Here is a 15,546-nt window from a genome sequence, read left to right on the forward strand (position 1 = left end):
CCTTTGCCTCCGAGCCCCCTAGACCATCTTGGAGTCCTAAAATCGGAGAGACTTTTAGAGGATAAGCATATATATGTGCCTTTGGGCGTGCGTGCCTGCCTGCCTATTTGTGCTCTCTCTCTCCTCTATTTCTCCCTCTCCTCTCCCTCTTCTTCTCCAAGTCTCTCTGTCTCTGTCTCTAGCTCTCTCACAATCCACAGCCTCCTCCTTCCTACCCCCTTCCCCCATCCCCCCAACCCTCCCCCTAGCTTCATCTGTGCTCTAGGCTTGCATTCTCCCAGCACATGTTCCTAGGGCGCCACCTCTTTGCGAGTCGCTCACTTCTCCAGCAGGTTTTGCCTCCAGAGCGTGTGAACATTCCAGTCCCAGTTCAGCTTCTAGCCCTGCTCCAACCTGCACAACCAAAGCATGCTTTCCAGCTTCTAGAGCGGACCCCATCATTGCAGCTGCCGCTGCCGCTGCCACTGCCTATACCTCCTGCCTCCGCTGCTGCCTCAGCTGCTTTTTAGATCCGTCTGCAACCTGGTTCTCTAGATAAAGACAACGACATACGCCTTTTCCAAAAGTGTGTGTGGAATCGACTTTCTGTCTGCATCCAAGAAGGTATATAAACGTGTGTGTGTGTCTACATGTGTCTCTCAAACGAGAGGTCTGGTCCTTCAGACGTTCAGGAAGGCTGACTTATCTGGGGAACTTTTCTTCACCTAAAAAAAAGTGGGGACTTGCCTAGCTCCATAGACCCATGAGAGAGCTGTTTGCCAGATTAATTAAGCATTGCTATGGGAGACGTGTAAACACACTCCTTGCCCTGATGCATATATAAACTATTTCATTGTCGTTATTTCAGAGGCAGTGTCTCTGATTTGCCTATGTGTATGTGTGTGCGGGGTGTGTGTGTGTGTGTGTGTGTGTGTGTGTGTGTGTGTGTGTGTGTGTGTGTGTGTACGCGCAGTGCGCGTGCACGATCCCAGTTGCAGGAGCTGATTTCTGTAGAAGTGAGTGCTCAAAGAGGTTCTAGAGAACACTTCTCTTTTACAACTTTGGAGATGCCCCTAATGTAAAAGAGGCTTTTTCTCTTCTTTTCTTTTTTTTTTTTTAAAGACAGTGAAGTGGGGGGAGTACGGAGTGACTCTTTGGACCCATTTTTTTCTTTTCTTTCTTTTTTTCCTTTTTTTTCTTTTTCTTTCTTTCTTTTTTCTTTTTCATTTCATTGCAGGTTCCGAGACCAAGATACAATGTTCAGGAGATTGTTTCAGCAATGGAGCTTTGCGGTGTTTCTGCTGAGTTACTCTGTTCCTTCTTGTGGGAGATCGGTGGAGGGGCTCAGCCGCCGACTGTAAGTCTCTCTTCTCTTCTTGTGTGATTCCTGGACAAATACGGAGCGGGATGAGAAGGGAAAGTTTGTGGCCGCCTTGGAGCTGGCAGTAGTACGGCTCCAGGAATTCTCCCAACTTTCCACTGATGTGTGAATGTTGCTACCCACTTCAGTTTTGAACAGGATGAGTTTCAGGCTACCTGCTGAAGCCTGCTAGTTGAGACCAAGTCTATGAAGTGGACTTAATAACAGGTTGAGGATTTTTTAAATAGGATTTCTATGAAAGGTAGTTTTTTTCACCTAATCTCTTTATTCTTTCCCTTAATGGATAATAAGAGTCTCATTTTAATATCCGAAAACTGTAAGAGAATGGGATAAACTAGAGGAAGCATAGGAAGTATGAGGGAAGTAAACATGTGCTTTCTTATATCACATATATGCATATGTTTAAGAATTATAAATATGTATATTAATTATGAATGGCATAACCATGCCAAATAATGACAAAATTTTATTTAAAATAATTAAAACTTCTCACTGGCAAAATTCAAAGAAACTCCAAAAAGGTTACGGTGATTAGTTCCATAATGAACATTAAGTGTAGAACGCCTTTTCTTTGGATTATTGCCACTTTGAAATATTTTTTCAAGTGAAATCATATATTTTATCCCGTCTACTGAAGGACTTGGATAGCCTCTCCTTTGGAGATCTTCTAAGGATGAACTTTGGATCCAAAATAATCAGCCATCCACCCACACTAAAGAAATAACATCACTTCAATTAAAAGCATGTTACTGAAAAGTTAGAAGAGGGGCCCAGATCAATAACTAACCCGATCACAAAAGGAAAAGATTGAATTTGAACGTGTGCTTCGTGCTCTTTGTGCAGTCATTTTAATTGTATACTGAATGCCCAGGCGAAAGAACACTCAAAGTACTACAAAAGTTTTATTTGAAACTGCAAAGGGAATGAGACTCTGGAGAAGGAATTAATGGAAGAAACCTACACATTAAGGGTAGTCATATCCAATATTTACAACCACTGTTCAGTAGGGTTTACTTGTCAGTTCTCCAGGGAATACACAAAAGCAACTGTTTCATATATTTTCTTATTTTATTATTTTATTAATAATTATTGTTAGTATACGAATAGAAAATTCCTAAATGAAATTACTTTAGATGTGTCTGAGCCTTGGCACTAAATGAAAATCTATTATGAATCTCCTAAGGCAAATTGTGTAGAACATTGTACTAAAGATAAAGCTACATTGTTTTCTTCAAATTAACAGCTTTACTGGTGCATTTTTGAAAATTGTCTTCAGATTTTTTTTTCTTGAGTTTGAAACTGCTCAGTTTGAGCATAAAGAGAAGTTATGTTTAGGTGTATGTAAATAAGAAAATGTGACACACAATTAATACAATTTACAGTCTTGGAGAGTCACCTGGGCCAAGAAACACTGAATTGGAATGGAGCCAATTTTTTTTCTTTAAAGTTTTATAACAAATATCTGTTTTCTGTTTTGAGGAACCACTTGTGAATCATGATTGCTTCTCCCTCTCCACAATTACTGCAGAAAATTGTGCTGTTTTTTGCAATGCTATTTTAACTCTTTTTTGGCCATAATATGCAAAACACATCAGAAATCAGTTAGCAGCCAGTAACACTGTTACAGTTTTGTTTGTGGGTGAAACACAATCTCATACTTAAATACTCACACTCTGTAGACAGTTATAAAACTACCACAAAACATTGCTTTAGTCAATGATTAATCATCACATTACATTACAGCCAGGCTTTTTCATGGAAGCTTAAATCATCAGTAGACAAAAATATTACACCAAATTACTACTGCCAGATGGAGTTAAAAACAAGTCATTAGATCTGCAGTGTCACCAAGTAACAACAGTCAACTGCATGTTAGACAAAACACGAGTCTATTAAAAATATGAAATAAGTCAATTTCTTGAAAGAACTTTTATTAACATATAATCAAGCCATATTACTCCCCAATCACTCTTCAAACCAAATTCTAGGAAAACTGCTTAACCTCAACTACATAAATATTTCAGTACCCCTTAGAAATTCCTTAGTGCTTTAGGGTGTTAATACATAGAAGTATTGCTTTTAACATGTAGTGGGCAGTTCTATAATAAAACAGAACTTAGCAAAACTTCCTAAAGCAGGTGAACAGGAAAAAGATTAGAAATGTTGCAAGTTCTGGAGTTTGGGGACTTGATATAAAATATATTTAATGAGAGAGAGAAAAAGGCAGTATCCATTAATGAATATAGGGCCAATTTTAATATCAGGAACATGTGGGTTCAAATTCTGCCTCTGGAATATACTATGTGACTATGGTCAAGCAGTTTAACCCAGGTGACTCTTCAAGACTGTAAATTGTAGAAAAGTTACCCGACTGCAATGTTAGTTGAAATTTCTATACTAGGAGTTGCCCTACACTGTTGAAATTGCAGGTCCTGACTGAAAAACAAATATTTAATGAGGCAAGAGGGTGAATGAGACAAAGACCAAGATGCAAGCAGCAGATTATTCTAAGTTAAAATACTTTGGGCAAGTAGATGGGTACCTTTTGCATTCAGATTGTAAAGGGACTCTCTCCAGTATATTCGTAAACTTAAAACATCATTGGCTGCATTTGCTTTGGAGTCAGACTTGGTCTATTCCACTTAATAAAAAGCATTACTTTTGACTGAGTCATTTGAGTTGGAAGGGACTTCTAGTGAGTCATCCTAATTCTAACACCCTAACCCTGTCTCTTCCATGGACCACAGAACTTTTCTTCTCCATGTTTCCTTAAGAGCCAAGCTTCTGCTCCAGTGGCCTGCTTCATTCTGTACTTAAGAAAAAAATTTCTATCACAGTGTTTACTCTCCGTACTTGACAGCTCTTTAGAAATGTAATGTATTTCCATGATAATTCACCCAGAAAGATATTTCCCTCTGAATTAAAGCAGAACAGTGGACCAGATAAATGTGGAGAGGTACCTTTGTTAAGAATTCTTTCCTACATTTTTGTTTAAAAAAAATAATAATAATGTTTAAGGAAAACAATGAAGCATATTATGGTAAGGATTTATTGTTTTCTTTTTAATATTAAACCCTGAATAATAAATGTCATATGAAACATAAAACTATCTAATCTTGTATGGAAATATAGAATACTGGAGTGTTATTGGGAGACAGATATGTCTCTCAAATACTATATAGATACTTAAATGGAAAGCTCCTTAATTCTTTCTTATTCTTTCCAAACAATGTGTATGTACACATCTTTTAAAAGGCAAGTCGTTTACTCACTATAAAGAGAACTAGAACTTAATCCATATGCCTAAGACAAAAACCTAGTGGGGGGGGGGAGTTCTGATGATCATTTTTATTTTTAGCCACATTTTCAAGGCTAAAGTCCTTGAAACACTAGGTGAACTGCCTGACAGCATTGTCTGTGAAGATTACAATCAGCTCCTAATAATTTTGTCAAAGACAAAAGGAAAACTTTGCTCCTTGCAAGAGACATACGATTTTAAACTGAGCGAAGTCATACAAATCTGAATGCTTTTTATAAAGTAGAAGCGTAGAATGATAACTGCATTTCCCATGAGCAGTATCCTGGGAACGTCTGGAGCTTAAGTTAGGAAAGCTATGTGACTCACATATGACAGAAGCACTATATGCCAGTGAGAATGGACATGAGCAAAACTGATTTGATTAGAAGAAACCAACTGCTTTTAAAAGTTAGCTTGTAGCTAATAGAATGGATCGGTCTGTGTTATAAAATTGGAAAACAGGAGAGATGAAATGAGCTTCTGTTGGAGCGACAAGGGAGTGAAATAATCCAGAATATGTTATGAATGATTAATGGCTAAGATACTTTTGTGTTTATGTGTTTGGCATTTTGCCAAAGGATGCTTTCTAAATTGTAATAACTATGAGATATGTAATTATACTAGACCTATTTTTGAAAGAAAAATACAAAACTGCTGCATTTAGAATATGTAGTCATAGTATAACTAACTTTCAAGTATGCAGATTATTAAAAGTTTCCAAGATATTAAAAGTTCCCACGGACTAAGTGAATTTTAATCTAGTCACATGTGGCACCTTCAAAAAGGAAAAGAGACTACTGCATGGTTCATTTAAATCAGGCTCCTTTTAAATTCCTTTCCATTAAGTAATGTCTTCAAGTCAGTCAGCACTTTAAAATACACAAGGGTAGTTTGAATGTTAAGCATAATATCCACGGAAATTACCATTAAAATCTAAAATCTCATTGTGCACTTTCACTTAGAAAGTTACTGAATAAGCACCTCTCTTCCAGAGAAAAACTCTAGGAACCATAGTTATTTATTTTGTGATGAAGAGATAGATAGCAATAGCAATAATAATATCTCTAAGTCATAAAATGATGCCTATGCTCCAGATGCCAGAGGTCTAAATTGCTCTCCTCACTGTTACAATGGCTCCCACTAGTCTTTATGTTACTCTTATTTCCTCCTCCCAGGAATCAAACTAAGGGATGCTTTAAATTTGTAAGGAGAAAAAAGGTGAGGAAATGGAAGCTATTTTCATTCCTGTGAGGGGAAAGTGTTACCCTGGGAGTCATAGTGAGTATGGATACAGTGCAACCACAGATAGATGTCAGGATATTTAGGGAATAGCCCTTCCAATTTTCCTCAGATGTGTTTGAGATTAGCCCATGGTTAATGATCATTCTAATGTTCTAGAATCTTTTCTTATGGTTCACTAGATATTATTTACCTTTACCCCTCAGAATTTTATTTATTCTTATTCCTTTTGAAGGCAACAAACCTAGTTCTCCAACCTGCATAAGGAGGCTGGATCACAGTAAACATAGTAGGGTTTAGTAAAAAATGGAAATGGAGGAAGGTTTCTCTGAAAGGTATATAATTGAAAATATGGCTGAGTAAACTAAAAGTTCACCTAAATAACCTCAGAATAACTTTAATAACTGGCACATAGAAGGGAGGAGTGGGGTAAGGAAAGGAAGAGATAAACAAATTTGTATAAGAGACTGGAGATCATTTAAAAGGACTTTGTAGGAAATGAGATAAGCAGGAGTACAGCGGAAATATGAAAGTCCTAGTAAAGATACGATGTGCCCTCATGGCCAGAAATCCATCAGATCACACCAATATATCTTTACTGGTGAAGTTTTAAAAATAAACAAACATGCCCTATAGGAAATTCTCAACTCCTTCCACTTTTATCTTTTTCACTGTCTTTGAATTAAAGTGATATTACACATATTAGATAATATTTGATGAACTGTACTTAAAAAAACACACCATCAGTGGGTACATCAAGGCATTTATTGCCTGCAGAGAAATATTGCAAGGCAAGCACAGACAGTAGAAAGTTGGATTTCTCATATTCAAGGGAGCACTCATTTCTTTTACTTGAAGCATACTTTTTTAAAGAGCAGAATTGTATTTAAACTACATACATTGGTGCCTGCTAGTTAGCTGACTGACTGTTTTGCTTTTCTTTGAATATTTGAAATGTTGTCATGTGGAAGACGAATGAAATCTGTTCTTTATGGCCACAAATCCAATGACAGAATTAGAACTAGAGTATGTAAGTTACAGAGCCAGACTTCTCTTCAGTATTAAAAAAAAAAAACCCCTAATGGGTTATTTGAAAAAGGAACACTCCATTTCCCACCTACATTGCTTTGTACAGGCTGTCCCCCTCATAACAGCTGCCTTGGGAGATAGTGAATTTTTCATTACTAGAGGTTTTCAAATTTGCTGAATGACTACTTGTCAGTTATAATGTAAATGAGATTCATGTTTTGAGTAGGAGTAGGAAGAGCTGGTATAGTTCATCTGCTATCCAATCAATCAGCATTTATTAAGTGTCTACTATGTGCTAGGCATTCTGGGAATACAAAGACAAAAATGAAAGTTTAGTCCCTGACTTTAAGAAACTTACATTTTTCTTCAGAGGAGATAATATATAAATATATAATACATAACAAAATATATACAGTACATAAGGAAGGGTATTAAGAAATGCCTTATATAGGAAGTGACATTTAACTGAGCTCTGAAAGTTACTAGCAATTCTTAGAGACAGAGGTGCAGAAGGAAAGCATTCCAGGCGCAGAGACAAAAGATGGACTATTGAGTGTGAGGCAAGAAGGCAGGCTAACTGGACTGCAGAAGGAGTGAAGAAGAGGAAGTCCCTTCTAAGTTTGGGATCCTATAGTCAGTGTGTGGGATAAGGGAGATGTGCTTAAAAAGGACCAGAAGCTACTTCTACATTTCTCATCTCAGGTTTATTGACTTATTCCAGGAACTAATTATAAGGGGTTTCCTCTCATAGAACCCTGAAAAAAATAGATACAAGCCTAATGATTCATGTTGAGTTAGTCAAACATTATTCCTTTTCTGATTCTACTCTCCTTATCTTTAGAAATAGTTATTCTAAGAGGTCCTGCTCTTATGGTCCTCTTCATAATGTGCAAAGTGGAAAATTAGTAGAATCAAGACATCTAGTAGTAACTAAATTGTAATTTTCTCCACTTCCTCTCCCCAACTTTTGGGTTTTTGTTTTTTTGTTTTTGTTTTTGTTTTTTGTTTTTAGCAAAAGAGCTGTATCAGAGCACCAGTTCCTCCATGACAAAGGGAAGGTTATTCAAGATTTACGACGAAGAATCTTTCTTCAAAATTTGATTGAAGGCATTAACACAGCTGAAATCCGAGCTACCTTAGAAGTTTCTCCTAATCCCAAGCCTGCTACTAACACAAAGAACTACCCTGTCCGGTTTGGAAGTGAAGATGAAGGGAAGTACCTAACTCAGGAGACCAACAAGGCACAGACATATAAAGAGCAGCCACTGAGGACATCTAACAAGAAAAAGAAAGGCAAGCCAGGGAAACGCAAGGAACAGGAAAAGAAAAAACGGCGAACTCGATCAGCTTGGTTAAACTCTGGAGTAGCTGGTAGTGGGGTTGAAGGGGTTCACCTATCAGACATCTCTGAGACCACGCTGGATCTCAACTTACGGTAATTAAACTTTTCCAGGCCTGTTGCCTGGCCTTCATCACCCTGAGATATTGTATACATTCTCTCTCCAGTTCACATAGTTCTTGAACTTTCTCCCTATTGATATGATACATAAATCACAACAAAGATGAAAATATAGTCTGCCCTGGAGCAATACTTTTTAAGATCTCTTATGATATTCTGTCAGAACCCTGCTAAAGTAATTGGAGATTCCCAACCCTTCTAAACATATTTTCCCAATTTAAATAGGGACTAGACTCATGATTTCACTGATAAAGGGAACTTCCAGGTAAAGAAATACCCACCAACATAAGTACTTTCTTTACAACTTAGAGGTTAGAGTAGGAACACTTAGAGGTTAAGTGAGTTGTCCAGGGTCACAAGAGCCAGGATGGGTAAAGATTAAGACTTGAATCCAGGTCTTTATGGGCAACACTCTAGCCATTATACCGTGTTATCTCTTCCTAGGCTCTTCCTCGGCTAAGTTGACCAATACTAAGATTGAATATCAATTGAGCTTCAGAGAAGTTAGTGGCTATGACTGTAATATAAAACAAATCAGTGTTCAAATGTTGTAGACATTTTATTTATGCTCTTTTCATCTTAAGGAAAAATTAGGAGAGTTTCTGCTTTCCCAATATCTATAAACACTACAGAACAATACATATTATTTTGTATATGTACAATATTGTATTATATATACAATACATATTATATTGTATATGTATTATATGTGTTCAATTGCATTATATATGTAAAACAATTTATGGGCAAACTGTAAATATTTCCAAGTCTTTAACATTTTAATTGTTTTATCTTTTTGATCAGAAATTTAATTCAATTTATTTCAACAAGCATTTAGTGTTCCAGGCACTGTGTTAGGTACTAGGGATTCAGGACAAAAACTAAACAGTCTTCCCTTGAGGAATTTATACTATACTATGGAATATGACTACCAAGAAAAATTTTGTGTATTAGCTTTCAAAGAATGTCTATTTCCCTGTATATCATGATATCATGAGTTACAATGGCCCACCAAAAGCACATTATTAGAAGAAAGGGAACATTACTGATGATGATAATATTACTATGAACTCTTATGGCAAATTTTATCCTAAATGCTAACAGTACTTTTGATATCTATTTACGATTACATTTGTCATGAAAATGTTTTTATAAGTCAGAAAGGTGCCAAATATCAACCCCATTTTACAAAGGGAAAAGCTAAGTCACAGAGTACTTCAGTGACTTGCCCAAGATCACAATTTGAATTTGGACTTGGACTTTATGCCAAAGTCTTCTGACTTTCAATCCAGTGCTCTATCCATTAGATAACAGTACCTTCCTATACATACTTTTCACTGATAGGATTTTTTTTTTACTTTTCAGTACAGAAATCCTATGGGGTTTGAAAGACAGATGAAAACAACACAAGAACACATCAGATGCAACCAATGATTTCTTACCATTCATACTCCCCCTTCATCCCACCAATCTTTTCCCAGTTCTCTGGCAAATAGTAATACAGAATGATTTGTTTTTAGTCAATTCTGAACTTGATAATCAGCATCACTTCCTGAGTTAATTGACTAAAATTTAGTGTGTATATCATATCAGATGTCAAATTATTTGGTGTTATTAGGATAACTTAAAGAGTAAGTGATGACATCACTGAAGACTGCTTGGATTCAATGAATGACCTAGCACAGATACTGAATGCATCTGTAAGTTATAGTGAGGTCTATATATCTTAGATCATTTGCTGATAATTAGTTAAATATCTTCAGCATGTTTTAAGATATATTCCTATATGCACATATGCATGAAAGTAAGTAATGAAAACCAGTAATTTTATTATTAGGCTCCATTTCTATTTTATTACTCCTACATATGCTGGAGATCTGAAAAAAGGCAACATAAATACTTTATTATGGATTTTATTGGCTGACAGTTTAAGTTTTCAGTGCCCTTGAATGTCTAGATAAATTATGAAAATAAGCACCATTTCTTGTACCAACAGCCCAAAAGAAACCAGAGTAGATCGAGTGAAAATTAGACATTGGCCTAATGCAATTAGGTCTCACACCCACACATGTCTGCCATGTGAAACTTTGCCCACAGGATTGGCAGTCAATCCAATGCCTAATGGGCTAAAAAGAAATAATCTGTTTCTTCTTTCTATTCTCTTATTGTTAGAAGCCTCATGGGACTATGTTTTTTGTGTTGTAGCCAGATATTTGTATTCTCTTTCTGTAGTATTATGACAAACTGTAGAAGAAAGTGGATTGGGTAGCAGGGTAAAGAAGTGTCATTAGTAAAAATGAATAGAACCATAGAAATTTTTTAAGTAGATGGAATAATAAGCCATATAAAATTTGTTTGGCTGATATACCTCTGCAGTTTATATTTAAGGAATGCAAATGTATTTTGTGTTCTTTTTCTACTTATTGAGATAAGCCAAATAAAATTTTTTTCAGATACAAGCATTTAAGAAAACTATACATAAGATCAACAAGGGGAAGAGGCATCTAGCCATTTCTTATTTCCCTGTCCTTTTTTGGGGGGTTGGGGGAAAGGCATTATTAACAATATTGTCTGAGAATGGAAAAAGTAGGAAATAGTAAAGTCATAAGCTTACATCTATAGAGTTTTTGTCTTTTAAAAACTATCCAGCTAATTTTTTTGTTTTCTTTCATATGGCATGCAGAGTAGGAAATGTATTGCTTTATTTTCTAAGAATTACATTATGATCATGTTTTTGATCTGACATCTGGCTGAAACGTCAGAATTCAGAAAAACATTTTAATTATAACTTTAAATCAGATATTTTTTGTCTCAGCAAATATTTATTCACAAAAAGACAAATAATATAGCAGAGTTCCTCAATAAATAAGAGAGCTCAGAACTATAGTGTGTTTGTATTTATATATTTGTAATAAAATACACCTGCTTACTGTACACATGGATTGTTTACTTAGATGTTCCCTATTTGGGTGTGTGCATATGCTACAGGTGAAATCATAGGTGAAGACAATGAGCAAATTGGCTGAGCATTTTTAAAAGCATTTTAAACGTTGGCTTTTGGTGTTTTCATTTTGATTTGGAAGGAAATTCAATACTCAGTCTTTATTCTTACTGATAATGTTCTCAACACATTTCATCAAATACTACCTAACATTGAAGACTTTTCAAAGTGCCTTGGTTTTGAAAACAATTGGTTCCCCTTCACTAAAAATCTTCAAGCTGGATGGCAACATGTGGGAAATGTTATAGAGAGAATTCTTGTTCAAGCAAAGGTTACACTAAACAGACTGAAGTCCCTTCCAACTCTGAGATACTGGGATTCTATGAAATTATTTCCTCTTTCAGTCATCTTCCTGACTTTACTCATAATGTACATTTGTACCCACTTTTTAGTCAAAATTGTAATCTGTAGCCTGTCATCTCTGCATTTTGGAATAATCCCAGTATAATTAGAAATGCTTATTCATAGGTCATATTCAAAGGGTCATGGTATCATTGCCTTAGAGCTAGAAAACAGTTATCTATTTCAATCTCCTCTTCTTACAGAGAAGCAAACTGAAGCTCAGAGAAGTGAGTGATTTCCCCAAGATCACAGAAGTAGTAAGTGGCCAGGTTGGGATTCACAGTAAAACTTCTCTAAATGTCCGGTATGCTTTTTGCCTCATACAACAAATAAAACCCCTAAATTGTCAAGAATTTGCTCTTTTTGTGTGTCTCACACCCACATGTCTGCCATGTGAAACTTTGCCCACAATCCTGGCAGTCAATCCAATGGCACAGCCAATCAAATTCCATTCTATATTGTTTCCCTAGCAACCAACACAGTAACTGAAATGAAGTAGGCCAAGAGGGAAAGGGGAGACAGGAAGACAGGGAAAAGCTTTGCTATATACTCTTAAAATATTATTGACCAGACCAGAGTGATTAAAGGTTCTCAATACCAAGTGTTAACTTAATACAAGTAGTAAAAGACACACAAGGAAGTAGCATGCTGCCATTTTTTTTAAAAGTCAGTTCACTTTATCCCCTAAATTTCAATAGGGTTTTTCCTTCCTTCCTAAATTAATATTCATTGCCTAGAAGAAAGAGGCAGAGAGATGCCTCAATCTCAGTCTTTTTTGGCTTTAAAGTTATAATCATTTGTAATTTTCATTTCCAAAACTATAATCCAATAATAAGTTTGTTCATTAGTGTTTTAAGTACAGCTAAAGATGAATCCTTTGTCTCTCCCCCAAATCATCAATAAAGAACACCATTTAAGTATGATTCATATATGCAACACAATATAAAACTGAATTCAGTAAATCAACGAATGTCAAAAGTTTTCACTCCAGCCTAAGTAATCTATTTTCATTGACAAAAGGGTAGGCCAAAAGAGACAGTGTCAGGAGAAAAACTGAGCAAAAAACAGTCAACATTTGGGTCACTCAATGGCAGCAGTCACAGAGGAAAGAAACCTGCCTGAAGCTTTGTCTAAAGCCAGGGGGTTTAGATGACATATTTTCCACTTCTACGTCACCTTCAAGTGCTCTTTTTTTTTTTCTTTCTTCCCCTATCCTTATCACCTAGAAGCTCCCTGCAAGTCTTCAGAGAACATGGTTTTTCTGACAGCCTTAGCAGAAATAGAGCAATATTTTCCCTGTGATAATTTTTATATAGACTTAAGCTTTAGTTTTTAGGGGCGCAGTTATTTTAAACTGGTTTGCCACAAACTTTACTTCTGCTTTGTCTGTCCCCAAACCTTGCGTGCAAAAGAGATTCTAAAGGGATATTTGAATTCTACTCCACTCAATGCTGTTCCTTAGCTCCTTTGGAAAAAATATTTAAGAGATAAAATGTCTTTTTTACCTTGTTATGTTATCTTCTTTAACTGTATACTTTTCATGTTCCATCATTTTGTGTGTGAAGAGAATTAATTGATTTCTCCCTTCTTTTCTTTCCTCTTCTTTGCAGGAGGCATTGAAATTTTCAGCTAAGGACTTCAGAAAGCATATTGCAGTATTCTGTAATAGTGAACATATGGAAAGTATTAGAAATATTTATTGTCTGTAAATACTGTAAATGCATTGGAATAAAATGGATCCCCTCCCCCATTGCTCAATGAAATGGCACATTGGTCATTGTGAATTTTCTTTTTTCCCCCCAGGCTAAGCCAATTATTATCATGTTTTATCATAATTTATTTTTGAACAATGTATTTATTTTGTAAATGTATCTTGGTGCTGCTGACTTTATTTTTTGTAACATAATGCACTTTAGATATACATATCAATTATGTGGATAACTGACACAATTAAGTGTTGCTATTTGTGGTTCATTTTAATGAATGCCTAAGTACAATTGTTCAAACTGATTTTCCTCTGTGCATGTAAAAATAGCAGTATTTCGAATTTGTAAAGAAAGTCTAATAAAAATATTATCTAATTATGCTGTGACTCAGGAGAAGTATGTCATTTAGAATTTTTAGGAGAAGGAACATAATGTAATTTTTTAAAACTACATTTGAAAATTGTCTCAACCTTAAGAAGATCATGTTAGTATAGTTTAAAACTACTTAGCCTACATTTTGTTCTAATTTATCATTTCAGATCAGTGGCATGACTAGACACCTAGACACCACCTTTTAAAAGTAGATCCTATTGAAAGTAGAGGCAGGATTGGCAGTGGGGAAATTCAGTTCAGATGCAAAAAGTAAAGGCATTTGACTATAGATTTAGCCTGAAGTAAGAGAAAGCTAGATTGTTTAGAAGCTTTATACCATTCAAAAGGCCTAACCAAAATAAAATATCTTTAGAATCTCAAAAAAAAAATAAAGAAGAAAAGGAGTAAATAGTATTTAGGTTGGTAGATACAACAGCAACAAGAGAAATCCTCAAGGGAAAGGGTTATTTAAAAAATAAAACATAGTAACTGTTTCTTGTCATAGTGACTACACATACCATATTTCTCCTTTTGACTATCATTCTACTTATGTTAATGCTATTTTGATGAGAAAATGCAAGATTTTGACTACAACAGATACAGTTTTCCCCTTAGTTAGTTATAGCTTATTAAGTATCAATGAATTACAGTTAAGAATTAAAAGCAATTAAAGAACAGCCAATGGGGGCAGCTAGGTGGCGCAATGGATAGAGCACCAGCCCTGAAGTCAGGAGTACCTGAGTTCAAATGTGACCTCAGACACATAATACTCACTAGCTGTGTACTCTGGGCAAGTCACTTAACCCCAACTGCCTCACTAAAAATAATAATAATAATAATTAATTAAAAAAATAAAGAACAGCCAATGGAGGGTGCAAATATAAAGTTCTTTTTTTTTCTGAGATTAATGCTGTGCTAAATGCTCTTGGAGAAAAAAAATACCTTGTTGTCAGAACCATATTCAAGATTCTTCAATCTTATTATTCAGTTGTTTGGGTTTTCTTGGCAAAGATACTAGAGTGGTTTGCCATTTCCTTCCCCAGCTCATTTTATAAATGAGGAAACTGAGGTAAACAGGATTATATGACTTACCCAGGATCACACAGCTAGTAAGTGTCTGAGGCCAGATTTGAACTCAGTAAGATGAGTCTTCCTGACTCCAGGCCTTGCACCTTAATCTACTGTGCCATCTAGCTGCCCCTAGTTACCGAGAAAAGATATATATGCATATGTAGACATATATACATAAATACAAGCATCCATACATATGTATGTGTTTTTGTGTGTTAGAGACAAGGAGAGAAAAAATGTCATAGTAGATAGAAAATAGGCCTTAGAGTCAAGAAGAACTCGGTTAAGAAAATCTGACATATGCTATGTGACCCTGGGCAAGTCACTTGATCTCTCACTGCCACTGTCACTGCCAGCTAGAGCTATGACTACAAGTTGCAAAGAAGTTTGAGATCTGCATTAGTTGAAGAAATTTCCTCAAGAGAAGTTCATTAAACTAATGAAATCACAGGCCCAGACTTTAAAAAAAAAGTGGAGAAGAGGGAACTAGGGAGGGAGTGCACACCCACACCCACATGTGGGGAGATGTGACATGAAATAATTGTCATTATTGGTGCTCTGTAGGTGGTAGAATGTGTGAGGCCAGAACTTGAACATTAACTAGACTTTTTAGGACAAGACAGGAGAATTGAAAATTTTCCTGAAGTCTACAGTAGGTCAAAATCTGAA

At 35.8% G+C, this 15,546-nt stretch overlaps 1 protein-coding gene across 6 annotated transcripts; it reads left to right on the plus strand.

Annotated features, from left to right (window-relative positions):
* The first annotated feature begins 283 nt into the window (after positions 1-283).
* PTHLH (parathyroid hormone like hormone) lies at positions 284-13,813 on the plus strand. 6 transcript variants are annotated; one of them, XM_020977197.2, is made up of 4 exons: positions 284-603; positions 1,217-1,336; positions 7,939-8,361; positions 9,751-10,203. In XM_020977197.2, the coding sequence occupies exons 2-4, from the start codon at positions 1,236-1,238 to the stop codon at positions 9,782-9,784; spliced, it is 558 nt and encodes a 185-aa protein (XP_020832856.1). In that variant the 5' UTR covers positions 284-603; positions 1,217-1,235; the 3' UTR covers positions 9,785-10,203. The 6 variants fall into 6 exon arrangements, with proteins under 6 accessions (XP_020832856.1, XP_020832853.1, XP_020832857.1 ...); XM_020977194.2 differs by lacking the exon at positions 284-603 and adding an exon at positions 838-1,057; XM_020977198.2 differs by lacking the exon at positions 284-603 and adding an exon at positions 838-995.
* Positions 13,814-15,546: the final 1,733 nt, after the last annotated feature.

This window comes from Phascolarctos cinereus, unplaced genomic scaffold (genome assembly GCF_003287225.1).
Source record: "Phascolarctos cinereus isolate Bilbo 61053 unplaced genomic scaffold, phaCin_HiC Scaffold_1;HRSCAF=81, whole genome shotgun sequence".
Lineage (NCBI taxonomy): Eukaryota > Metazoa > Chordata > Mammalia > Diprotodontia > Phascolarctidae > Phascolarctos > Phascolarctos cinereus.